This window comes from Paroedura picta, chromosome 11, assembly GCF_049243985.1.
Source record: "Paroedura picta isolate Pp20150507F chromosome 11, Ppicta_v3.0, whole genome shotgun sequence".
Lineage (NCBI taxonomy): Eukaryota > Metazoa > Chordata > Lepidosauria > Squamata > Gekkonidae > Paroedura > Paroedura picta.
This window is the reverse complement of record NC_135379.1, coordinates 24,444,681-24,469,998: the sequence shown is the minus strand read 5'-3', so window position 1 is coordinate 24,469,998 and position 25,318 is coordinate 24,444,681. Positions and strand designations below refer to the sequence as shown.

At 41.1% G+C, this 25,318-nt stretch overlaps 1 protein-coding gene across 4 annotated transcripts in view; it reads left to right on the top strand.

The window, feature by feature from the left end:
* Positions 1 to 25,318, top strand: part of VWDE (von Willebrand factor D and EGF domains) — a 57,213-nt gene that overhangs the window by 388 nt on the left and 31,507 nt on the right. For 2 of the 4 annotated variants that reach the window (XM_077304487.1, XM_077304486.1), the window contains exons 2-11: positions 3,130 to 3,308; positions 6,245 to 6,476; positions 11,028 to 11,093; positions 13,733 to 13,992; positions 14,338 to 14,427; positions 15,977 to 16,121; positions 17,218 to 17,432; positions 20,157 to 20,230; positions 21,712 to 21,985; positions 24,354 to 24,562. In XM_077304487.1, the coding sequence (XP_077160602.1) occupies positions 3,130 to 3,308; positions 6,245 to 6,476; positions 11,028 to 11,093; positions 13,733 to 13,992; positions 14,338 to 14,427; positions 15,977 to 16,121; positions 17,218 to 17,432; positions 20,157 to 20,230; positions 21,712 to 21,985; positions 24,354 to 24,562 (1,744 nt within the window). Of the gene's footprint in view, positions 1 to 3,129; positions 3,309 to 6,244; positions 6,477 to 11,027; positions 11,094 to 13,732; positions 13,993 to 14,337; positions 14,428 to 15,976; positions 16,122 to 17,217; positions 17,433 to 20,156; positions 20,231 to 21,711; positions 21,986 to 24,353; positions 24,563 to 25,318 lie in introns of those variants that run through there. The other 2 variants (XM_077304488.1, XM_077304489.1) reach the window with 2 other exon arrangements.

The following is a 25,318-nucleotide window of genomic DNA, read 5'->3' as shown; positions in this document are numbered from 1 at the left end:
TAAGTTATTGCTAACTGATTACATTAACAGCCTGGAAACGCGTGGTTAAAGTAGGTAGAAAGGGATTCCCTGCCTCACTGTATGTTTTTGAGTGATGGACAGAGCCATGAAGCAATTACCTGAGGCAAAAGAGGAAGGTCTGTGAAGGTGCAGCTGCTACAGGGAGTTAGGAGTCATCCTATTGCACTGGCCGCTTGCAAAAATAAGAGTCAGTTACAGCAAAAACAAAGCCAGTTCCGCTTGAAACCAAGGGAGCAAGTTACTTATGACTCATTTACGGGCCAGTGTTGTGAAGGGGTATAGCTTTATCCCCTACCTGCCTCTTCAGAAGTAAATTCTACTGGGTTGAATTTAATTTAACTCCCCAACAGGTGTGGTTAAGCTTGCAGTTCTTGAATGCCCCTAAATTGGGATGGGGTTAATAAATGCTGGTATTGCCAGTCTCCAGGTGGGGCCTGAAGATCCCCTGCTATTACAATTGAGCTCCAACTAAAATGGCTGCTTTGGAGGGGTGGGCTTTATGTCACTGTACCCCCTTGAGGTCCCTCCACTCCCAACCCCCACATAGATAACCTCTTTAAGAGCTCTGTATGCCCCCCCCCCGTCAGTTTAGGAATCATCTTAATGTTCCTTATAAAGAGGAGGAGGCCTTAGGTTCTGTATCAATTGGTTATTACTTTTAAAAAAAATAGAGTTTTAAAATCTAAATATTTAATTTCATTATGTATTTTAAACCTTACTGTAAGTACCCCTGAGTTTCTGGGGAAGGTTGGGCTATACATTCAAAAATAAATAAAATAAATTGTCTAGGTATTTTTCTAACCAGAGCTGGCAACCCTAGTAAATGGGGAAAATAAAGGCCTACAATGGGCCCTCACATTTAAATGATTTTTAAGTTCAAAAATATATTTAAATCTTATACACAAGATCAGGAAGTTGGAGCAATAAACCTTTTGCCCTATTGCAAAGGGTGTGGGAGCAGTTTTTAACAGAGGTGAACTTTGAATTTGAGACTTCCCGATCCAGCTTTTTAGGTCTAACATTGCACTATTAGTATGTGGCATGAGCTTTTGTTGGCAGAAGGCTCCTTTGATCAAGTAGAATATGGCTATAAGAATCATGATTCCAAAGATCTTGTTGAGATTGTGGATGCTCTTAAAATCTGAAGAGTAAATAGTGGCCACCAGTATAAAATGGCTGCTATTCAGATACAAATTACTGTATTTGCTGGCGTATAAGACGCCCCCCCCCCGACATTTCCACTCAAAATACAGTACTATGGGCCACTATGGGCAGCTATGTCTATCCCAACTGAAGTGCACCTGGCGTATAAGATGACCCCCCCCCACTTGGTGGCATGTTTTTCAGGGGGGGAAAGTAATCTTATACGCCAGCAAATACTGTACATTTAATGGCATAAAAATTGGCTGCTATGCTGGCAATCATAAAACAGCAGACAGAAAAAAATGCTATCTAATTCATCAGAGGCGCATCCTGCTCCAAGGATGTGGAAGCAAGTAAGAATAAATACTTCATTGAAGAATTAAATGGCACACAGAAACCCACAGTCAGACACTGGGAACCACCTGACATTGGGAATCACAATCTTACACATCATATAAGAAACATGGAGGTGGAAGTTACTACCAAGGTCATCTAGTCCAGTGGTCCCCAACCCCCGGTCCGGGGACGAGTACCGGGCCGCAGCTCTTCATTTTCCTCCTCCCTGGCTGCTGCCTTGGGGGCTGCCCTGCTACTCAGCCACTGGCTCACCTTTGGTGCTCTCCGGTGGTTGCTATGGCTGGGGCACCCCCTCAGCATGGCACTGCGCAGATGCTGCTGGCAGCGCCTCCCAGCGGGCGGCGAGAAGTCAGGTGCACCGGTGGGAAAGCAAGTGGAGCAGGGGTTCAGGCGGTGGCGGCGACCTCCCTTGGCAAAAGACTACCTCCCCGGGCCTTAGTAAAATTGACAAGCGTTGACCAGTCCCCGGTGATAAAAAGGTTGGGGACTACTGATCTAGTCCAACTCTGCAGGAAATGGCCACGATCCCTTCACTCCACCTACACAATCCCTTCTGTCCACCCATTTACAATCTGCCTGAATTAACAGACTTTGCATTTCTATCAAATGACTATCTAGCCTCTGCTTAAAAACTTCCAAAGAAGGAAAACCTACCACCTCCCAAGGAAGCCTGTGCCACTGAGGAACTGTTGTCAGGAACTTCTGGATGTTTAGTTGAAAATTATTTTGAATTAGTTGCATCACACTGGTTCTGGTCTGACCCTCTGGAGTAACAGAAAATAACTCCGCTCCATCCTCTATATCAGGGGTAGTCAACCTGTGGTCCTCCAGATGTCCATGGACTACAATTCCCATGAGCCCCTGGCAGCATTTGCTCTATGGACAGCCTCCCCCTCCTTGCAGGACCTAGAAAGGGTGCAGGTGGTCAGGGGTAGGGAATGGAAAGCAACTGGCTAGCTGCTGGACAGACAGGTGAACCAGTTGGAGGAAGAGGCAATCAGGGGTGGGACAGCTGCCCTGAGTGGGTGTTAAGAGTATGATGATCAGGTTTCAACATTGGTAAAGCGGGACACCATTGACCGGGGGGGGGGGGGTCTTGATTTAAAATTTGATCTATATGGAACAACAAAAAGTTTCATAGAATGCGTAGAACACAAAAATAGTATTGTAATATATATTAATATATATATATTAATTTCAATATTTTGCCAGGTGCCCCCAGATGTCCCTCCAAAAGTGGGACAATCTGGACACCTTAGTTAAGCACTGAGTGGCACTTAAGCCATGAGACATGCTCCTCCTCCAAAGCCTTACCAGAAATATTAAGTGGAACAGATTATATAAAGAGCTTGGAGAGACAGTTGGCCATCCCAATGAGCTTCACAGTCCTTTTGACAAATTTTGGTCTGGGCATCTCTCTAAGAAATTTTAATGACCGTATAGAATCTAGTGGGTTTATTCCTAACAAAACAAACTATTTCTGGCAGCTGACATTGGTAATGATTTGTAGTCTTAACCCAATCTAATTAAAATATTTAAAAACAATTAGATAATATAAAAACATGTAGTTTATTTATGTTAATGTATTTAATATTTCTTCTGCTCTAGAATGCCAGTCTGGAGGTCATCAGATTCTTCATAGTCCATACAGAAGTGTTAATTTTGAGTCATCACAGCTTCAGCAGTCGGCTATTCAGGACGTAATATGTGATCATTCATTGACAGCAGGATGGTATCGCTTTGTAATTTTTGGTAAACAAGCTGAAATGCCTACCAAGTGCGTGGAGGTATTGGTATACTCTTTAACTTATAAGAGGTAACGATTGCAAAGAGGAAGACAAATCAGCAAATGAAATAGTCAGCCAATGAGTTTAGTAGAATTTTTTTTTAATTGCATTGGACATGGTTCATACTTGCAATTATCAGCCTGCTGCAGTTAGTTGTTCCTTTCGCAGTGCTGGAAAACCTGTTGCTATATTGTGAATCCTGTTTGCATATTTCTGCTCTCAAGCAATGATGGAAAAATTACAAGTGGTTTTGGTCTATGTGGGATAAACTATAATGTTTAGATGTCAGCATGTTGCATCAGCAATCACGTTATCTAGGCTTTTTTGCATATTCACAGATACCTGCTCACGGGGGGGGTTACTTTCCCCCCTTTAATAGCATTATTGGAAATTCAGTTGCTGCTATAGGCCTATTAAGTTTTATTTTTTATTGAAAGAGTTATAAGGGACCACCAGAGTCATCTAGTCTTCCAATATAGAAACTACAGCTATAATATCGCTGACAAGTAGGTATCCAATCAATACTTAACCCTCCAATTATGTAGAATCTACCATCACCATCAGGAAGTTCTTCCTCAAATAGATTGTTTATGCACTGGAGGTTTCATGCTGGGCTGCAGGCTGGAGTTTCAGTCGTGGCAGGTTGCCCCACCTCTTCCTACACCCACATGGGGGAGCATTTGGCCCGGTGTACCACATCCGCCCCCAATTTGTGCTCCTGCACAGGAGCTGGGGCAGTGAAGTTCCCAGTGCGTCAACGGTCTTGGAGATGAAATCTCCTTTGCTGTAGTTTATATCTGTTAGTCCAAGTCCTGTCATCCTACATGAATGAAAATGCATCTGCCTTATCCTGTGTGTGGCATCCCTTTAGGTATCATAAGGATCATCTGCCTCACAAGCATCTCTTCGCTAACTTAACTGTTATACCCCACCCAGCAGTCATGTTTGGTACATGACAGACTTTTCCTTTTTTTGGTTCTAGGCAGGTGGCAAAGCAGAATATTTATCAAAGTCAGCTTGCTGTGTATTCTTGAAGGTTGGCAGGCCTATGCTACCAAATATGTCCCAAAGTATTCCTTATCTGTACACCGCCCGTGGCGCCGCGGGCGGGCGCCACGGACTAAATAAAACAGTAAGGGGTTCTGGGGCGGGATGTGTCCGGGATGAGGAAGGGTCTGGATTGGACCCTTCCTCATGACAGACAACCGGAGGGACCAAACGGCAGGCGCGAAGCGCCTGCCGATTGGTCCCTCCGATTCCCAGCCCCAGCAACTGCGAGCCGCGCTCAGCGCGGCTCGCAGTTGCTCCCGGCCTGACGTGGTGAGAGGCGCGAAGCGTCTCTCACCGCGTCAGGCCGGCCCCAAGGAAGCCCCCGCCGCAAACACAACACAAGACTCCAGCCGCCGAGAAGCTGCAGAAAAAAAAGAAACACCCCCGGAGGAGCCTTTCGCCGCTAGCGCGAAGAGAGGCAGCAGAAAAAAAAACCCCTGTAGGAGCTCCAAGCCGCCGCGCCGACGAGAGGCAGCAGAAAAAAAAAAACCCTGTAGGAGCCTTTCGCAGATCCAAGCAGCAGAAAACAAAACCCTGAAGGAGCCTTTCCCAGCTCCAAGCAGCAGAAAAAAAAACCCCTGTAGGAGCTCCAAGCCGGCACGCCCACGAGAGCTAGCAGAAAAAAAAAACCCTGCAGGAGCCTTTCACAGCTCCAAGCAGCAGGAAAAAAAACCCTGTAGGAGCCTTTCGCAGATCCAAGCAGCAGAAAAAAAAAACCCTGTAGGAGCCTTTCGCAGATCCAAGCAGCAGAAAACAAAACCCTGAAGGAGCCTTTCCCAGCTCCAAGCAGCAGGAAAAAAAAACCCTGTAGGAGCTCCAAGCCGGCACGCCCACGAGAGCTAGCAGAAAAAAAAAACCCTGCAGGAGCCTTTCACAGCTCCAAGCAGCAGAAAAAAAAACCCTAAAGGAGCCTTTCCCAGCTCCAAGCAGCAGAAAACAAAACCCCTGTATGAGCTCCAAGCCGGCACGCCCACGAGAGCTAGCAGGAAAAAAAAACCCTGCCGGAGCCTTTCCCAGCTCCAAGCAGCAGAAAACAAAACCCTGAAGGAGCCTTTCCCAGCTCCAAGCAGCAGAAAAAAAAACCCTGAAGGAGCCTTTCCCAGCTCCAAGCAGCAGAAAACAAAACCCTGAAGGAGCCTTTCCCAGCTCCAAGCAGCAGAAAAAAAAACCCTGAAGGAGCCTTTCCCAGCTCCAAGCAGCAGAAAACAAAACCCCTGTAGGAGCTCCAAGCCGGCACGCCCACGAGAGCTAGCAGGAAAAAAAAACCCTGCCGGAGCCTTTCACAGCTCCAAGCAGCAGAAAAAAAAACCCTGTAGGAGCCTTTCGCAGATCCAAGCAGCAGAAAAAAAAACCCTGTAGGAGCCTTTCGCAGATCCAAGCAGCAGAAAACAAAACCCTGAAGGAGCCTTTCCCAGCTCCAAGCAGCAGGAAAAAAAACCCCTGTAGGAGCTCCAAGCCGGCACGCCCACGAGAGCTAGCAGAAAAAAAAACCCTGCAGGAGCCTTTCACAGCTCCAAGCAGCAGAAAAAAAAACCCTGTAGGAGCCTTTCGCAGCTCCAAGCAGCAGAAAACAAAACCCTGAAGGAGCCTTTCGCAGATCCAAGCAGCAGAAAACAAAACCCTGTAGGAGCCTTTCCCAGCTCCAAGCAGCAGAAAAAAAAAAACCCTGTAGGAGCCTTTCACAGCTCCACGCAGCAGAAAAAAAAAGCACCTCCTGGTGTCCCCTGGGTCCTAGCGCCCATTGCATTCCTGGTTGCAATGGGCTTTCTTGCTAGTTTCTAATACTGCATTTATCTGCCTTGGCTGATGAATATTTTGTGGGGAAATTGACTGTTTTCTTTTCTTTCTCTCCTCCCCCCCTTTCTTTTTGCTTTTGGTGGTATAAGGTGAATCATTGTGGAACACAAGCTCCTGTCTGGTTATCTCTGGGAGAGTCAGAATCCATGCCTCAACCTGGTGAAATCAAACACTTAACAGCTTGTGCCACTTGGCGGTTTTTCTTCAGCACTGCAGAAGACTGCTGCCTTTTCCGAATTCCTGTTAGTGTGAGGAACTGTGGGGATTTCTTCTTATACTTGCTCCAGCCTACCCAAGGGTGCATGGGATATTGTGCAGAAGGTGAGAAACTGTATGTTGCTGAATTGCTAAATATCAACATGTTTTATTTTCCCTTCAGTGCCTGTAACTATTTGGTCTCTTCTCGTGGTTTGGTAAGCACTTCTACAATTTTATAGAGAAATTTAGCATGACTGTCTGTGACAGTTTTAGGGTTTAGAGTTTAGGCGTTAGGGTTTTATGTATGTGTGTACACACACATATATGCGTATGGCTTTATGTATATTTGTGTGCACATAAGAAATCTAATTCCTGTGAAGCAGTCTAATGAGTATTTGTGTATAGGCTGCTTCCAAGGACCCAAAAAGGATATTTAATTATCCAGTATATTTTTATCCCTCCCAGGGTGCTCAGGGTGGCATAAATAGTTCTTTCCCCTTGTCCATTTTATTCTTACAAGAACCCTGTAGGGCAGTGGTCCTCAACCTTTTTATCACCAGGGATTGGTCAACACTTGACAATTTTACTGAGGCCCGGAGGGGGGTAGTCTTTTGCGGAGGGACGTCGCCGCTGCCTGAGCCCCTGCTCCACTTGCTTTCCTGCCAGTGTCCCTGACTTCCCGCTGCCTGCTGGGGGGTGCTGCCAGCAGCAGCTGCGCAGTGCCACGCCAAGGGGGAGCCCCAGCCATGGCGGCCGCTGGAGAGTACCAAAGGTGAGCCGGCGGCAGACTGGCAGGGCAGCCCCTGAGGCAGCAGCTGGGGAGGAGCCGGGCCCAGTACTGACTGATCCACGGACCGATCCCGGTCCCTGGACCAGGGGTTGGGGACAGCTGCTGTAGGGTACATTTTGACACATAAAATACAAACACTAGCTTTTCCCCGAGTCATAGACTCCCCAAACCAGTGGTTCTCAACCTGGGGGTTGGGACCCCTTTGGGAGTCGGAACAGTTCTTTCACAGGGGTCGCGGTAGGGCAAGCGGCTTGGGGGAGGCACCACCACTGTTACCACTTCTCCTGAAGGTGCCCGCCAATTTATATACAATTTATAACCAATTTATATACAATCATGAACAATGGATCTTCACACCATTGGTCGGTTTTGGGTTAATTTCTGTGAAAGAACACTTGCATAATTGTATTGTTGGGGGTCACCACAACATGAGGAATTGTATTAAAGGGCCGCAGCATTAGGAAGGTCGAGAACCAGTGCTCTAAGCTATAGGCAATTAAGTAGTGTATTCTGCCATCTGCCAATTTGCACCTAATACTGCCATCCTGGAATTCTAGTAGCCAGAATTGGTATCTGCTATACTACTGTTGTGGTGTCCTGAGTGGCATTATGGTGGCTGCCGGGCTGTTTATAATGGTTCCATACATAGTCAAGTAGAACGTACAGGTACCTTCTGTAATAGCTGTAAAAGTACAAGGGAGGTATTGGGGGACATGAGAACATCGGCAGGTAATTGGCATGAACTAAGAAGAACTGGCAAATGTCAAAAGGATTGAAGGCAAACTGCACCACTGCATGAATGAGAGTCCTATGTACTACCGTGGGGGAGGGAGTTTAAAAATTTTTTATGGCTGTGAGAAACAATATGCGTTCCCCAATAACAACTCCTTACCATGTTCATGTTCAGTGAGTCATATATGAGCTATAGAACAAAGAGCACTTGCAAATTTCAGAACTGTGTGCTGTGAAATAGAAGTGGAGCCTAGCTGATGTACAGAAAAGTGTAATCACTCCTAAGAATGTTAGAAAATCAGCCATTGGTTCTAGAATATTCTTGTAAACAATATTCAGCAATTCAGGCCATTTCAAAAGAAACTTAGAGGTTGTCTAGGGGCAAATTTCTTGTGTGGAAATGGTTTCAGTGTTTGTCTCTTGTGGCCCTTCCTTGCAAACCCAGGGAATTGCTAATTGCCACTGTGGGATGGTAGGTGAATTTTCTCCAGGTCAGGCTGGATTCTGGTGATTTTTGGTGGGGGGATCACTTAGGCATAAAATTGGGGTCACTGTGTGGTGGGCATGTAGTTGTGAGTTCCTGCATTGTGCAGGGGGTTGGACTAGATGACCCTGAGATGTCTTCCAACTCTATGATGAAAACTGCTGACTCGTTTACAAGAATTAATTATTCTTGATATGCTGATTGAACAGAGAAGGGGGACATTTCACAGTAAAGAAGATTTACTCGCAGTAATGGAAGGTTTTTAATTAGTTTTGTCTGTTGCTTTAATTTAAATTAGTGAAATAAGCTCTTTATCAGGAGGAGATATCAGTTATTTACCACAAACATTGCAATGTAGCAAGTTTTTAATTATTTATTTTACATGCTGCATGAAATTATTATAATTTAATTGATTTTGTGTTATATAAGAAAAAAGTAGATGGTGAAAGATACGAATGTTTCTCATCATTCCATGCAACTTATTTACTGAAATAGTAAATGTATATAGTAAAATACACTGTTTCTTTTTATAGCAGAAAGCAATTTTGATATGGAAAACATTTTATTACTACATTAAACTGAAGGCCAAATTGCTGTCTTAAACTGAAAGTAATGAACTGTTTTTAAAAGTGAGAAATACATTTAATTTAAAAGCTTGAGGCTGTTTAGTAAAATTACAGCACACTGAAAACTTTAAATCAGCGGTTCTCAGTCTGTAGCAACCCAAGGAACCCCTTTTGATTAAAATGTTTTTATGGATCCCCTGGCTGTTGCCTTGTTTCTCCCTGACACATTCTACCCAATCTGTTCAAATTATGTATGGCAAGCCACATATGACCTGTGGAGGCTTCCATCCTTTTGTGTCTTCAGAACGATATAGTGAAACCTTTATGAGCTACACTTCAAAACAAGTTTAAGTAAAATGTCTGTTCTGTCTGTACAAGGCTTACAAGGTCAGGTCTCAGAGATATGGGGCCCCTACTCAAAAGGCTCCTGACTCAAATTCTAATCAATCTTGCTGTGGGAGCCACCAGTTGATTAAGTTGGTGACATTCCAGAAAGCTTTCTGCTGTTTTACGGCATACCACATTGTGGCTCCTTAGGAAGAGATGTTGTCTACTGACATTGATTACTGGCATCAATGAGATGCAACTTTAAGGTTTGAAACAGGCTTTGTATATAGTTTGGGAGATGAGCATAGAAATAGAACTATTAGAACACCCAGCCCTTACTTTTAAGCTTGATTTGGGAAACCCATCTTTCTCATACACTTTTTGGGCACAGTTGTTCCTGCTCCCAACATGATACGGTAAGCTTAGGCAAGAGCATTGCCATGCATTATTGATGCTTGACCTGTGTTAATTACAAAGCAAATATCAGCCTGGTCTGTTAAGTTACACAGCAAATGTCAGCCATGTAGAATTTCACCAATGTAATAATATGATGTATTTTTTCCTGATACGTCAAAACAATATTGTGTAGTAGCTTTGAATCCTACTATGGTTAATAATGGTAGAAGGTCAGCCATTATCCATCTGCATGATTTGGAATGAAAATATACTTGCAGAGTTTATACATGTGCCTGGATTGTAGCAACACATAGTATGTCAGTATAATTTTTAACAAATTACGTGTGCATAGGGAGCAATGGAATGTTCAACAGGTGGTTCACATGACTATCATTTTTATTGGACATAGTAACAGATGACATATCTTGAGGTATAACTTGTGCATGAGGAAAAGATAGCTGGGTCTGCTTTTACTTTCACTTATGTCAAGCAGTAGTGAAGAGTAATTTTGGTGACTCTGCTAGTGCAGGAACTATTGTCAGCCTTTCTCAACTTTTCTACTGTTGAGAAACCCCTGAAACATTCTTCAGGCTTTGAGAAACCCCAGAAGTGGCGGATTGTACAGAATATGGTTGGGAAGCATAACAGTGTACATGCTCACCTGGGGCCCCTCTCCTTCCCACACCCTCCAGGGCGTTCATTGGCTATTGGGGGTGGGGTCAACATGATCATGTTTAACAAATATATTAAAAATTAATGAACTACTCATTCTGAAAACCCTTCCAGGGCTGTCAAGAAACCTCAGTGTTTCATAAAACCCTTGTTGAGAAAGCCTGGTATATGTGGATATCTTCCGTAGGATCCATCCTAGTACTCTGATGCACACCTGTTTCACCAAGACAAAATTTATCCTATGTCATGTTCATTTCTAATAAATTTATTTTTGCATAAACTTTCTTTAAGGAAATCTGCCTACTCTGGTTTAGGAAATTCCTAGAGATTTGGAGGGTGGAGCCTGGGGAAGAACCTCAAGTGCGCTGTAATGTCATATAACCCTTGATCCAGAACAGCTATTTTCTCAAGCAAACTGATCTCTGTAGTCTGGAGACCAGTTGTACTCCCAGGAGATCTACAGGATCCATTAGTATTCAGATTTACCAACTTTTGATTGTAGAAATTTCCCCTTATTCACAATTTTTAATAATTAAGGATCCTGTCTTCCATGAATGCTTGCTTAGGTTAGTCCCTCTGCTGGAATTAATAGAACTCGTTTTTTTTCCAGAACAGTTGTGTAACTTCTTAATTAATTATTGTTAGTTAACTCCAAGACAGAAATATTCCCGTTGATTCACTAATTTCAGGAATCTCTCTCTCTCTAGTGATTTCTGATGCAGAACCTCATGGCTGTCAAGCTGGGGACACTGGAACACAAACCAGCTGTAGCAGTAAGTGTCTTGTACTGGTTGTCAACACACTCATTAGAGAGATGATCCAATGGATTCATTTGCAATGCGTTTGATTTCTTTCTCTGATTTTGAGCTTATCAAAATAAATGAAGTTGCCTTTCTTATTAAAAGATGTTAAAACATCATTGCTGTTGTTTAGGTAAAGAAATACGTTCAAGTAGTAAATGAAAACATCATTGTAACAAAAAGGGAAATTTGTGTAATTTATTGCCTCATGTGTATTTATGAATTTTGTTTTGTACCTCTTCATTTTGGAGTAACATTAGATGGCCCCAAAATCATGAATTCAAGTGGGTAGTCGTGTTGGTCTGAAGTAATACAACAAAGTCCACTGGCACTTTTAAGACCAACAAAGATTTATTCAAGGAGTGACAATGAAATTGGGATCATAAGAGTACGGATGTAAGTAGAAAGTAAATTAGTAGCAAATTAGTAAACTGTATCACAACATCCTAAATATTCAGTATGCTAGAAAAGCTAATCAGTCCTTTGGGTTCAGTTGTAGTTCACAGAAACATTGGGGAAATTAAAATGTGAAGATTAGTAATTAATGGCAGACACTTCCCTAGTTGTGAAAAGATGTCTTGTGTCCATTAATTCTTTGGTGGAGGGTTGACCTGTTTGCCCTCCACCAAACCCTCCGCCAAAGAATTAATGGATACAAGTCACACATCAAAACTCACAGAACTGAAAAACCTGTAGGGGAACAATTCAGCCTTCCAGGACATTCAGTAAGGGACCTCGGAGTAGTTGTTTTATTGCAAAGAAACTTCAAGAACAGACTGGAAAAGGGAGATTGCAGAAATTGCAAGTTATTACAACACTAAAAACAATGGAATCTCCAGGACTCAACAGGGATGTTGGTTTCTTATCTTACTATGTATGTTAACTTTATTCAGTTCTTATATCCACACTCCTTACAATCCCCTCTTCTTTTTATTTTATTTACGACAAGTTGACTGTAGTGTTATTTATGTAGCATGTAATGTAATTTAGAATCTAACCCTCTCGTCTCAGGACAAGATTTAAAAAACTCAGCACGGCTTGTGGTGATGCTTCCATGCTTGGGTGCAGACAGATAGGGCAAGCAACTAGTCTCTTAATTATTTCTTTTCACAACTGGGAAAGTGAATGCCATTAATTACTAACGTTACCATTTTTAATTCCTCAATGTTTTTGTGAACTACAATTGAACCCAAAGGAATGATTAGCTTTTCTAGCAGAGAATTATCATACTGCATATTTAGGATATTATGACAAGTTTACTAATTTGCTGCTAATTTATTTTCTCCTTATATCTGTACTATTATGATCCCTGTTCCATTGTCTGATGAAGAGTGCATGCACACCTCATGGCTTGAATAATTCTTTGTTGGTCTTAAAGGTGCCGTTGGACTCAAATTTTGTTGCCCAAAATCATGAGTGATGGATCAGAATGGGGTAACTTTCCCCTCCCACATTGCAAAGCCTGACTGAAAGTATATAGCTTCAGTAAGTGCAAAGACATAGGAAGCAAGAGACCCAAAAGGAATCTGTTTTGATGAGCAGAATGCAGCTCATTGTATAGTGATAAAATTTTATTCCTTGAATTTCTAGAGTTGGATTTTTTTGCCATTTTATTTGATTGCAATTTTAGTGTCACCCATTGACCTTATTGATGTGTATTGAGCTATTGCATGGCTAAATTTCTTGTGTGCACAGACAGGGCTTCTTATTCTTCTAAATGTGTGGAATATCAGAGGTAGCCTTGTGGATCAGACTCATGGTCTTCTAGTCCAGCATCCTGTTTAACACTGTGGGTAACCAGTTGCTCCAGAGAACCAGACAGCATAGAGATCAAGGCCTTCCTCTGATGCAGTCTCCTGGTACTAATATTCAGGAAATTAACTGTCTTCAATTGTGGGAGTTTCCTTTGGTCATCATGATTATTAATCATTCAGGAATCTGTCTTCCATTAATAATCTGTACGCTCATGCACCTACACATATGCGTACACACATGAATGTTTGTATAGGTCAGTCCCTCTGCTGAAATAAACAGAACAACTCTGGAAGCACCACATATATGTGAGAGATCCTGCACATAGATGACCTTGCTGGCTTGGGCTACCAAGTTACAAAAGTGAAAAATTTGGGCCATGAAGTTACAATGGGAATTTTGGGAAACTTTTGAAGTAGTAGAATTCTACCTCTTTATCAGGATTTTGCAGAGAACACGTGAAGAATTCGGAGAAGGTAAGGGAAATTTGTCCTACAAATACCTATATTTCCAGTGATGTCCAGACCTGCAATTGTTTCATTTAAAATGTCATTATAACCTTTGGGTATGTTGAATAGCTATTATGCATAACATGTTAATTTCAGACTGTTTGTTCCCAATGGGATATACATACAGGATTTTGTATACAGCAACAGGCTTTGCTTTATCCAGCCTACACGGCTGTCAGTAAGCTGATATTTCTGAAATGGCTTGCAGATAATTAATTTATTGGGCTTTGCTCTTTAATAGAATTTCCCAAAACATTTCTCCTTTTATGTTTTACCTTGTTATTTAAATTGGGTATTTATATTTCTTAAAGGTTACTAAGACTGCCCGCTTGTTTTTCTTCCTCTTATTAGGTCAATTTCCTCCTTCGCAATTGTTACTTTCATTGCCATCCCCTCCAACCATTCCTGAAATTGTGGCAGAGTTAGTTGAAGATAATGTTTTCTTAAGGTGCACCTTTGATGTACCTACTGCAAACACCTCAATGGGCTTTGTTGTGGTTTGGTCCAGACTGTCTCCTGAAGGTCTCAAAGAAGAACTGAGACAAGAGACGACAGTTCAAACATTCTCAGTTTTAGAATTGGATGGTATAAACCTCAGACTTGGAGATAGGGTATGTTTAAATATTATTCTACTGTTTCAAGTTTATGCAAATTGATAAAGTTCAATTACCCTCTAATTACCAGTCTAAAAATTAATCTTTGCAGGGCAAATAGTTTACATCAAGTGATAAATGGCTGGGTTGAAACATCTTTGTATGCTATTCTTTTACCTGAACAATAATCATGGTGCCTTAGGTGGTTGTTTGTCTAACATGCTTATTTTCTGTGATTATAGTATAGAGAGGGGATGTTTTCATCTGTGTAGATGTGGTATATATGATTATGTTGATCCACAAATAAGTATTGAGTTGCACTTATACAGATTTTAATGCAGTATTGTCTTATTCTTTTTATAGATTTACTGTAGCAGTTCTGCCTTTTTCTTAGAGAAACCAGAAATGCAGAGCCCACTCACTGAGAGCAAGGAATTTTTTGCAGGAATTAAGGTAGGTTGGGATTGGACATAAGGATCGTATCATTCCTGAGCTGAACGATATATGCAGTGGTTGCTTGTCTATTTATGGGGATAATTCAGAGTTTTAGTTCCAACCTTTAAGTCCCTTAATCAGAGTAGCCTAATTCATTTGATGCAAGGGCCAGATTTGACATGAATGTCACTTTGTCAGGCCTGACAATGTTTGCCATAAAATGTACTGGCAGGTACAGGAGATATCAACATTGTAGAGGACACAGGAAAACTTAATTAATGATACTATTTTTATTCAAAATACAAACCTGCTTAAAACATTAACGTTTTTATAGTATTTCCTTAAAGTGTCTCCCTGATGCCCATCCTCACACTTCCATTTCCCATTAGTCATTAGCTCTGGGAGAATGTACAGGGACATAATGCACAACCTCTGTCATCTAGCAATAAAGGTATCAGTTACTTGTGGGCCGGATAAAAGGCCAGGATGGACTTTTCCAGTTCACAGGCCATGTGTTTGACACCCCTGCCCAGAATGGGGATTATCTCCTCTTGTCCTGTCTTGTCCAATGCACCAGTTAATATCTTTCTCACGAGTCTTTCCTCTCTGCAGAGGTGAAGCAAGTGGCAGCCAGAAACAGGGCTTTTTCAGTGGAGGCTCCTATAGAATGCTGTCCCTGTTGAGCTCCAAATGCTGTCTAGCCTATTCTCTCTTAGGATCCAGACCAAATGTTTCTTTTTAATTAGGCTTTGAAAGACAGTATTTGGTTTTTGCAGCCTGCTTCTATCTCCTTGATTGTTTTATTGGAAGCATTTTAGGCTGCTAAATGTTTTTGGCTGAGCTTTTAATACTTGTTAATTTTGATTATTTCTGTGCTGCTTTATGATTTTATCATGTTGTACTTTGTGAGACTATTTGAATAAGTAGTCTGGAGAGATGGTATATAATTTTTTTAATTACTAGAACAGGGCATTTCCCAATTTTAAAAGTTGCTTAGCCAAGTGAGAAATTTTACCTCCATACAGTCAGAACTGTAAAAAAGGTAAAGGTATCCCCTGTGCAAGCACCGAGTCATGTCTGACCCTTAGGGTGATGCCCTCCAGCGTTTTCATGGCAGACTCAATATGGGGTGGTTTGCCAATGCCTTCCCCAGTCATTACCGTTTAGTATCATGTAAAAGTAGTAGATGGAGAACAAATTACACAACATTTTCTGCAAAAAAATGTATGTGCAAAAATATATGTATTGAACCTTTGGGGATATTTGGAGGAATTTAATTTTCTTTTCAGGGGATCTTTTTTGCAAAATCACAAAGATCGCAGTAAAGGACTTATTTCCCCATTAAAATATGGACTTATTAAGTAGCATATTTTTAAAATTTTATTTGTGTTATTTATAGTCCACCTTTCTTGGTATTGCATTATTGATTGTTGTTTTTTTGTACCTTTTTGTACTGTTTGTTCTGCAAAGTCCTTAAACATTGTTCAGAAAATTTTACACAGCTCTGACAGTGAGATAATTCCATATAGATGTCTTGCTTTCTTAGCATGCTTTTTTAATATGCTAGCTGCATCCTGAGACATTTACTATATCCGAAGATGGAAAGCAATATAGGCTGACAGCAGAAAGCAAAATACCCATTCCTTGTCCGAAAGGAGGCCAGCTTGGAAATGACTGCACAATCTCATTAAAATTAAATACAATAGAAGAAGGTAATAGCTGCTTTGAAACTTTCTTTTAAACTTTTTAAAAATGGCTTGTGCCTTGAGTTTTGATGATTAATCCATCATTAGACTGACCACCTTTATAGTGGTGGCAAATTATAGGTACAGTATGCCCTAGGACAGGGGTAGTCAACCTGTGGTCCTCCAGACGTTCATGGACTACAATTCCCATGAGCCCCTGCCAGCAATGCTGGCAGGGGCTCATGGGAATTGTAGTCCATGAACGTCTGGAGGACCACAGGTTGACTACCCCTGCCCTAAGATGTCTTGGCATCGTAGATATGCTGTTGTGGTCTTGATGACACCAAGAACTAATATAGTATCAGCAGAAGGAAACAGAAGTCCAGGGAAATAATGAACCTGACCTTTCAAACCTGAATTCCCATATGAATATGCCTGGTAATGAAGATCAGCATCAGAGGCTTGCCTTGAAACCCTATCTTGCCCCCCTTTTGGAGTGAGATGGATATTCTAGCAATCTCACCCTCTTCCCTCCCTGTCTGTCTTCTTGCTTGCTTGCTGAACAGACTCTAGATCTATTTTCTCCCTATTTGATGATCTGTGGCTATCCCACTCTGTCACATTATTATATATTTTGACACTGGCCCAGCCCAGGGACTTGAGGGAAGAGACACAATCACCTACTCCTGTAATGGCACTATTGAATGGGCATGTTTGAAATCCTCCAATAAATTAAATTGGTTAGCAACCAAGAAGTGTTCCTTGGTAGCATGAGCTTGCCTCACTTAAACTAAGTTCATTGGTTTGTTTTGCTCTTCCTTACCTACAGGCACTGTGGTGTGATACTATGTTTTTTTGCTCTTGCTATATATAATAATGGACAATATGGGTTAATCTGGGAGAAGGGTGGGTGATGAGAGGGAACTATATGGAAGACCCTAAAGTAGGTAGAACTAGCAGTCTTCATAGCCCTTTCCAGACCTAGGATTTTTTTTTCATCCCTCCTTCCCTCCACTTTTTCTTGGTACAGTTTTTGCTAAGTGTATTTGGCATTCACTAGTTATAGAAGACAAAATCCTGTAAAAGAAAAACCTCACTAATGGCTTATCTTACTTTGGAACAGGTAAAGACCAGCAGAGCTTAAACTTGGTACTGTCTTCTTGCCATATGGACCTCTTTCAGCATCCCTGCCACAATACAACCTGTAGCCAGGCTAGTGTTCACTTTGCTGCTGTGTCTGATTTCATTCAAGATGGAGACACAGTAACCAGAATTGTGGTGGATCCTATCATTAGTGACAGTTTTCTGTGGAATAATTACATGCCAGAAAGCATTCAGGTATTCATTTTTTAAAAACAGTTTTAAGCCCATTAACTTCATTACATTTACAAGGGTAAAACATTGTTTAAGATTGCACTCCCAGTTATTATTCTTTGTACATTTTTAACTAGTACTTGTTTTACCATGTATATGGCATTCGGATCTGCATGATGTATTACTATTATTGCACTGGACTGCCCAGTAACTCTATGGGAGAAGTCACTGTTTATCCCTTGGGGGAACTGACTTGGCCTGTGTCTTGCTATAAACTTAACATGTTGCTAACATATCATTTAAAAAAAGGAAATATGGATTTTGGTTATACACCATGCTTTGTATAATCTACATGATACCTGAGATGGAAGGTTTGTACATGTGGAATCATTTTGTTTGAAGCATCCCACAGTCCATTGCAGCAATGGGATTTGAAACTACATCTGTTATATCATAAGGAGCAAACTATATAATATTGTGTTCCTGAGTCTGCCATACTGTTGTGGCTTCATTTTAGGTTAGAAGTTGTTTTATTTAACTTTTGAAAATGCTGCCTGGGGAGGGTAATCTTTCTGGGAACTATGGGTCAGGGGGATTAAGGGGTTGCTGTTCCCCTTCGCCCAAACCATTTTTCAAAGCTTGACGTGGGTTGATAGAACCCAGTAACGGCAGGAAAAAGTGCTCTATCCCTGTGGCAGACATGGAGATATAATATAATCTAGTATGGCCTTTAGATATAAGAGATGTCGTTTCAAGTCTCATTATATACAGCCGTAATCTACACCAAAACAAAGCATGTCAAAAACTGTAAAATTGAAATCTAAATATAAAGCCTCGTGACTGGAGAAAAACCAATTCAAACTGAAATATGGTTCCAGCATAGGATATTTATTCGGCATTTATGTTAGATTTTTATTCTGCCTTCCCATATGGTTCAGACATAAACTTGTCCTTGTTCATAGCCCTCAAATATTTACTGAACTTTTGCCTGGTTTAGCTTTTTAGGCCATTTAAACCTGACAGCCGAGCAGGGTGGGTGCATGAAATGGCCCACAGCTATTTTAGCACACCAGCCCCCTATTAGGCTCAAATGGCTGCTAGCCATTTAACACATCCCAGGCACAAACACACCCTTTCCCAGCCATGACAAGCTGCAGCCTGGGAAACGGTGGATTCAAACTGGCTGGCTCAGTTCAGGAAAGTTTTAGGGCCATTTCGCACGGCTTCAAAGTAGCACAATGGTTGCTATTTGGAAACGCTACTAATTTGCCATAACCCACGACGTCGTAGACAATCTGCAACAATCCTGAAACCAATCAGCAAAAAGCGCTTCGTTGTGGCGCTTTCAGGGGAATCCAGAAAAGTGGATTCACCCTCCGGATAGCGATACACTCCTGCAACCAATCTGCAACAGTAGCGCTAAAGACCTGTGCGTTACCATTGTTGCTGGTTCTTCAAAGTCCCTCCCCCTGGCTCTCTCCTCCAAACTTCCAGCGAAGCGATCGCCATTTTTTTTTCTCCGAGCGAGCGGGGATAAACGCACCGGCGAGCCTCTTTCTGTTTAGAGGCTTCCCTGGCTTCAGTCCTTCACCTTTAGTCACTAAGCACAAACCACTGAAAAGCCCGTTTGCTGAAATAAAGTCCCTTTATTTTTTACAAATAAATTCAGCCGAAAATCGGGCCCGTGAAAGGGGGGGGGGATTTTTTTTTTTATCGAGGCAGCGTGCAAACGATCATACAATCAAACGACAGCTCACATTAGGCAGCTGGATGGGTCTCTCCGTAGCAACGAATCTACCTAGATTCGTTGCTATGGGTCGTTTTTTTTTAAAAAAAACCTTTCTTAAAGGGAAAGGGGCTGTTTGGGAGCATGCTAACGGCTGCCCATTGGCTGCTTGACGGCCAGGGGCGGGACGAGCTTGGCAATAGCGCTTCCTTTCTAGCGATTTCTGCCGAGACCGGAAGCCTGTGGGAAACGCTAAAAAACGCAACTGATTCCACTACAAAGGCAGGTATGCATAACGACGAATTCCACTATTTTAAATGGCGATTTTTCATTCCGCAAACAATTTGCAACAAAGATCCCTGTGCGAAAAGGCCCTTAGTCTGGGGCTTGGTTCAGAGTGGCCCATCCCTAATAAATATTAAATCTCTTAATACAAAAACAAAGCACCCAGAAAACTCTGATAAAGAAGGTTTGCCCGGAGGTTATCACCAGAGTTTGCTTGGTGACCTTGGACCAATCACATTCTTTTAACCTAGTGGAGGACTGGACAATGATGTAAACCACTTTGGGTTTTCATTGGGAATTAAATAAATATATATATTTAAGGGGGGGAAACAGATTAGTTCCATTAGAAAGACAGCTCTCATAAATTGCCTCAGTCCCTTCAGATGCCTTACATATAATTAACATATTTACAACTATTATTCTCTCAGAAATTTTGATGGGTTCCCCTTGTCTTTGAATTCTTTGATGTAAATGTTTTTTACTAAACCATTCTGATTCATTCTCATTTGGACAGCCATTTGGTTGTATGTGTCAGTTCCGGATTCAGTTTTGGTTATATCGCTTTATGATTTCCTTATTATACAGTTTAACTATTTAATAATGTTTAAGGTTAATTAAGCCACTTTTAATAATTAAAATCTGGATCTATATGTCTCTATATCAAAGATTCCTTATCAGCACATTTAATCAAATTACTTACTGCGATCATATTGTCCAATCTGCATTCTTTTCTGAAGGTTACTGTGAAGGATTTGCCCTCTGCCTACTGCTACTCTTTTACCGACCCACATATCATTACATTTGATGGCAGGTAATTAACAGGATTCCCTACTGTTTGTTCAGTTGTTTTTAAAAAGAGTTTATGTAACTACAGCTATTACTATTAAGAACCAATTTTCATTTGTTTTCATCTGTTTCTCTAATTAAATTGCAAAATGGGATGAAAATGCTCTCCCTCTAGTGCTTTCTTCAGTATAATGAGGCCAGTTGTTATATTTCTAAGGAGAAGCTGTTCTCTTTTGGTGTGTAACAATGAGATGTAGCCAGTGCTAATTACATATTTTTAACAATTCTGTAGAATTTGTCTCTTCATGAGAGCAGTGGTTACACTGGATGCTCCACAGGCACAATGTGTAGCCAGGGACGCCATATGCTTATTAAAACTGATACCAAGTGAGCATTGGCTAGGTGAAGCAACAGTGCCAGATTTTATACAGCACAATTGCTAGCAACTCTGTGAGATGCAGCTGTGCAGTGTGGCCTTAATAGTATCTGTAGCAGCCATTTCCATTGTCTTCCCATTGAAAAAAAAATCTTAACAGCAGCCCATCAAGAAATGCTCTCAGTAAAGTATTAAGGGACTTGAGTATCTTAGGTGTAACATTACTTCCCAATTATCTTCAGGAAAACAGTTGAACTTTCCCTGTGAGAAAGGTCTAATACAAAGTAATTCTTCTCCAGTGAATTGGATCTAGTCTGCTTTCTTGCTCAGTGTTAACCCTTGCCCTTTTAATCTTCAAGCCTTATTAGTCACAGCATTTGTTCATATAGGTCTCGTGACCTTCAACACAGCCTTTTTGGTGGCCCAAGGGGACCATTTTCATTGGTGTAAAATCTGGTTGAATCCAGTAGGGTTTATGAAATTCACAACTATAGGTTGTGTTAATGACTGCCATCTTAAATGGTGGAAAAGTGGACTAGACAAGTTCTTAGAGAACAGGTCTTTCAGAGCCTAAAAGTTATCATTGCTAAATAGATTTCCATGTTGGAATTCCAGCGGCATTTTAGAATGGCAGTTGCAGGGGCCAATGGCTTGAGGGGGGCTGTTACCTTCATGCCTTCTGCAGTTCCTGTAGGGTTCTGCTCCATGTCTAGGAAGCAGGATGCTTGATGAGATGGATCTCTAGTCTGATCCAGCAGGACTGTTCTTATGTCCTTCAGAAATGGGTATTTTCTAAGAGGAGAATTTATCTACTTACATATCTTTAATAATGGATGTCACATGGAAGATATGCTTTCCCCTATAAAGTTCTTATAACACATTATAGCATATCCACATTGGAAATTCTTTTTCTGTTTCTGTCTTGATGTTTCAGTACTAAACTCAAAAGTGTGAAAAGTGGTATCCCCTTCCTTTTCAAAGGTCCAGGGCTTTTGTAATTTGTTTGTGTGTGGATTGCGTTACACTGGTGTTAGCCTCATAATTTCATCATCCTATCCTGAGGGCTTTAAAACAAAGCCATTCATAAGTGCCATGATAATCTTAATTTTTTTCTTTATTTTTGTCTCTAGGACATATGACAATTTTAAAACAGGAACCTTTGTGCTGTACAGAAGTAGCATCCGTGATTTTGAAGTCCACGTACGTCAGTGGGACTGTGGAAGCCTTTACTACCCAGCATCATGCAACTGTGGTTTTGTTGCCAAAGAAGGGGCTGATATAATAGCGTTTGACATGTGCAGTGGGCAGCTTCGTGACTCACAACCCCACTTATCCATAAAGAGCAGAGACTCTCCAAACAGCTATGTCAGGATCACTGAATCTTACCAAGGAAGGAAAGTCACAGTAAGTTATTGATTTTATATCAGCTCTGGACCTGTTTCCTTCAGAAGGGTTTTGCTGGTGTGGTATTAGGCATTCTATATCTTAACTCTTTCTTGCTTTCTAGAACACAGCCACTTTTCTTACAACCATTTTAGAATGAGAAAATTTAAAGTAGATAATTAAAAACAACAAAGGCAGGACAATAGATTCAAGAGGGTAGGTGTGTTGGTCTGGAGCAATAGAACAACACTTGAGTCCAGTGGCACCTTTAAGACCAACAAAAGTTTTATTCTGGGTAGAAGCTTTCATGAGCACACACACTTTTTCAGACAAGGCAGAACAAGAGGCAGATGAGAATGTTAAGCTGTGACTATACCAGCTCAGGTTTTGCTTAACAGAGGAGTCAGTGTAGTCTGTACTTTCCCCCCATTTCCTGCTACCAATTTCCTCTCTGGACATTTCATTTTTGTTCCACATGAAAGCTGCACCTCCTGTACAAGATTTCCATTTATTTGAAGGAATGTATCTTAATGATGCTTTTTCCAATCATTGGTCCACCACTGCTTTTTCACTATTAGGTCTGTTTTATAAAAGCAGATTTTGTACACATCTGCTTGTTCTTGTATACATTTCTGACCTCCTAATTCCTTTGGAAAGTTGTAAGGAGCAGTTCCTGATCTTGCACAGTCGTGGAAGCATAGTAGTTTATATTTGTTTGTTTGTTCTTTGATTTATATACCGCTGCTCTCAAAGACTCGTGGCAGTTTACTATAAAATAGTAAAAACACAGAACCCTTAAAATCCCCAACACATTAAAACATGTTAAAAGATGGCTATTTGTTGGAGTCCCCATCTCCTCTCCCCTCCCCCCCCCACCCCGGTCCAGCTAGCAGCCAGAGCTCTTTCCTTGGGAGTGAGGGTCCTGATCTTGCATAGGGTTATTTGACCTCTCCCCTTGTTTATTTGTGGCATCCGAATTCTGCCTTTTTTAGTCTGTAAAGCAGCATGCGAATACCAAAATCACTATGGTGTGCATAATAATGCACAAGTATTTTAGTTATGTTATTTATAATTTGCTTTCCTCACTGAGACTTAGCGTGGATTACACAGTGTAAGTCACTGCAGTCGATACGATGAACAATTTATTGTCTAATAAACAATGTAATAGGATTGGAATTGCAGAAATTTGAAACGAGAAGCATCAATATTAAACATGACCTGTTAAACAAGCAAAAGAAATACATTCCACTGAGGAAAAGGTAATACATTTAGTAACATATAACACATACCATACCCAGTAGTAAAGTCTGTGGATTTGTTCCTTTCATTGAAATATCTTCTTAACAATTCTGTTTTAATAAAGCCTTCTTACCTTGATAAGAACTCCATCCTTAACTATTCTGTTTGACATAATGGGCAGAATGCCAGAAGCATGGGAGCCTGTTGATGTTTTTAGCCTGCATCTCTGAAGAGCCAAATCACAGTGCCAAGGCTCAGCTGCTCTAGTATAGGTTTGCAGGCTGATGCTAATGGAAATTTGGGAGCAAGCCAAGGATAAAAGATAAGCCATGAGAAGCCTCCTAGAGGTTTTAATATTAATAATGCATATTTGTGTAATCTTCATTTTAAAATATATACATATTTTAAAAAATTAAGTTTTCCAGATTTAATAAACAGCAAGTCACCAGAGACCCCTCTAAAAGGAGCAGGAGAACAACGAGAGAAAATTAACATTAATTATCCCTACAGAACACTTATTATAAAATGCATATGATAGCACTTTCTCTCTTGCTTTATCATTACAAAACATTCCAGAAACTGATCTGAGCTTATAAGAAATATTTCTTTGTGTCCTTTAGTAGTATGTAAATTTAGCTAATAATGCCGTGTCCCAAATACAGCAACAGTCATCAACAGCAACAGTAAAAAGGCTCAGGATCAGTTTTATAATTGGAGTGAGGGCAGTTGTTGTTCTACGTACCCCAATTAAATAACTTGGATCGTGTATGTACTAAGTAACAGATTGCCAAAACAATTGAATTCTTGGACATGATGAGAAAGAAATACATTTCAAAAATCAGTCCTACGTAAATCACAACTCCAACAATAATCCTGCATGTCTTTATATATAATAGCTAATTTGTTTGGGGTAAAAGAACGTTGTACAAATAATTTTTAAGACTAGTTACCCCAGTTTCCCCTGAAAGGTTTCCCTCCCACCAACAACCCCCACCCCTATACTTTCTAAAGGAATATTTCAGGGTTCTAGAGTGGTGCGGGGGGACGACAAGGTGACACGATGCTAGTCTTTCCCATTTGCAGAACAGGCCAGAAACTATTCCCCTCCAAAAAGTAATTTTGTTTCCTCTGTGACACAATTTGTTTTTAGATTTCATTTTCTTCTGGAGCTTTTGTTCGAGCTGATGTGAGCGAATGGGGGATGAGTCTGACTCTCAGAGCCCCCAGCTCAGATTATAAACACACGTTGGGACTTTGTGGAACATTTGATGGCAATTCAGAGAATGATTACCACGATGTGGATGGAACTGAAATCTCGGGAGGAACTGATGCTTATCTGACTTTTATTAACGAATGGAGGTAGCAGTGTTACCTATTAAAGTCTTCGTTTTTAAATATCCTATTGGATATGGACTCCCATTTAAATCACAAAACAGACATAATATGTTTTCCTATGGTTGAAACAGGAGTCCCAATCCTTTTATTTTACCTCAGAAATAAGATTATATTTTTTTAAATATTTCAGTGCAGATTTTATATCTTATGTGTGAAAGCACACAAGATACGTGAAAGCACACATCTGTAATCTTAACAGAAAAACAAGCTGTAACCTATAGAAGTGATACAAGTACATGAGGGGAAGCCCATGTGAATAAAGAGCTGAACTTGGCCTGGGGAGAAACTCCTTAGTTCAAATGTCCCCTGGGGTGACCTTGAGTCAGGCTTCCTCTCAGCCTTATTTGCCTCACAGAACCCAATGCAGATTAGAGTATCAGATTAGGGCCTGGGGAGCTGGGTTGAAATCAACATTTACATGAAGTTCTGTGGGTGACCTTGACCAGTCACATTGTCTAGCCCCTCCTTACAGGGGTGTTGTGAGGGCAAAATGGAGAAGGGACAACCTGATATATTGTCTTAAGCTCCTTGAAGGAAGGATGAGGTATAGATATATTAGATGGATGGATGGATAGACAAGCTTTTACAGTGGGGAAAGTGGGCATGATAGTGTAAGCTTATTGAAGGAAACAAATACCTACACAACCTCCAGAGTTTTCTTTGCTTTGTGTTGACTTCAGTAATTCCTGTTTTGAGAGAAGCATTCAATATTAAAAGCTT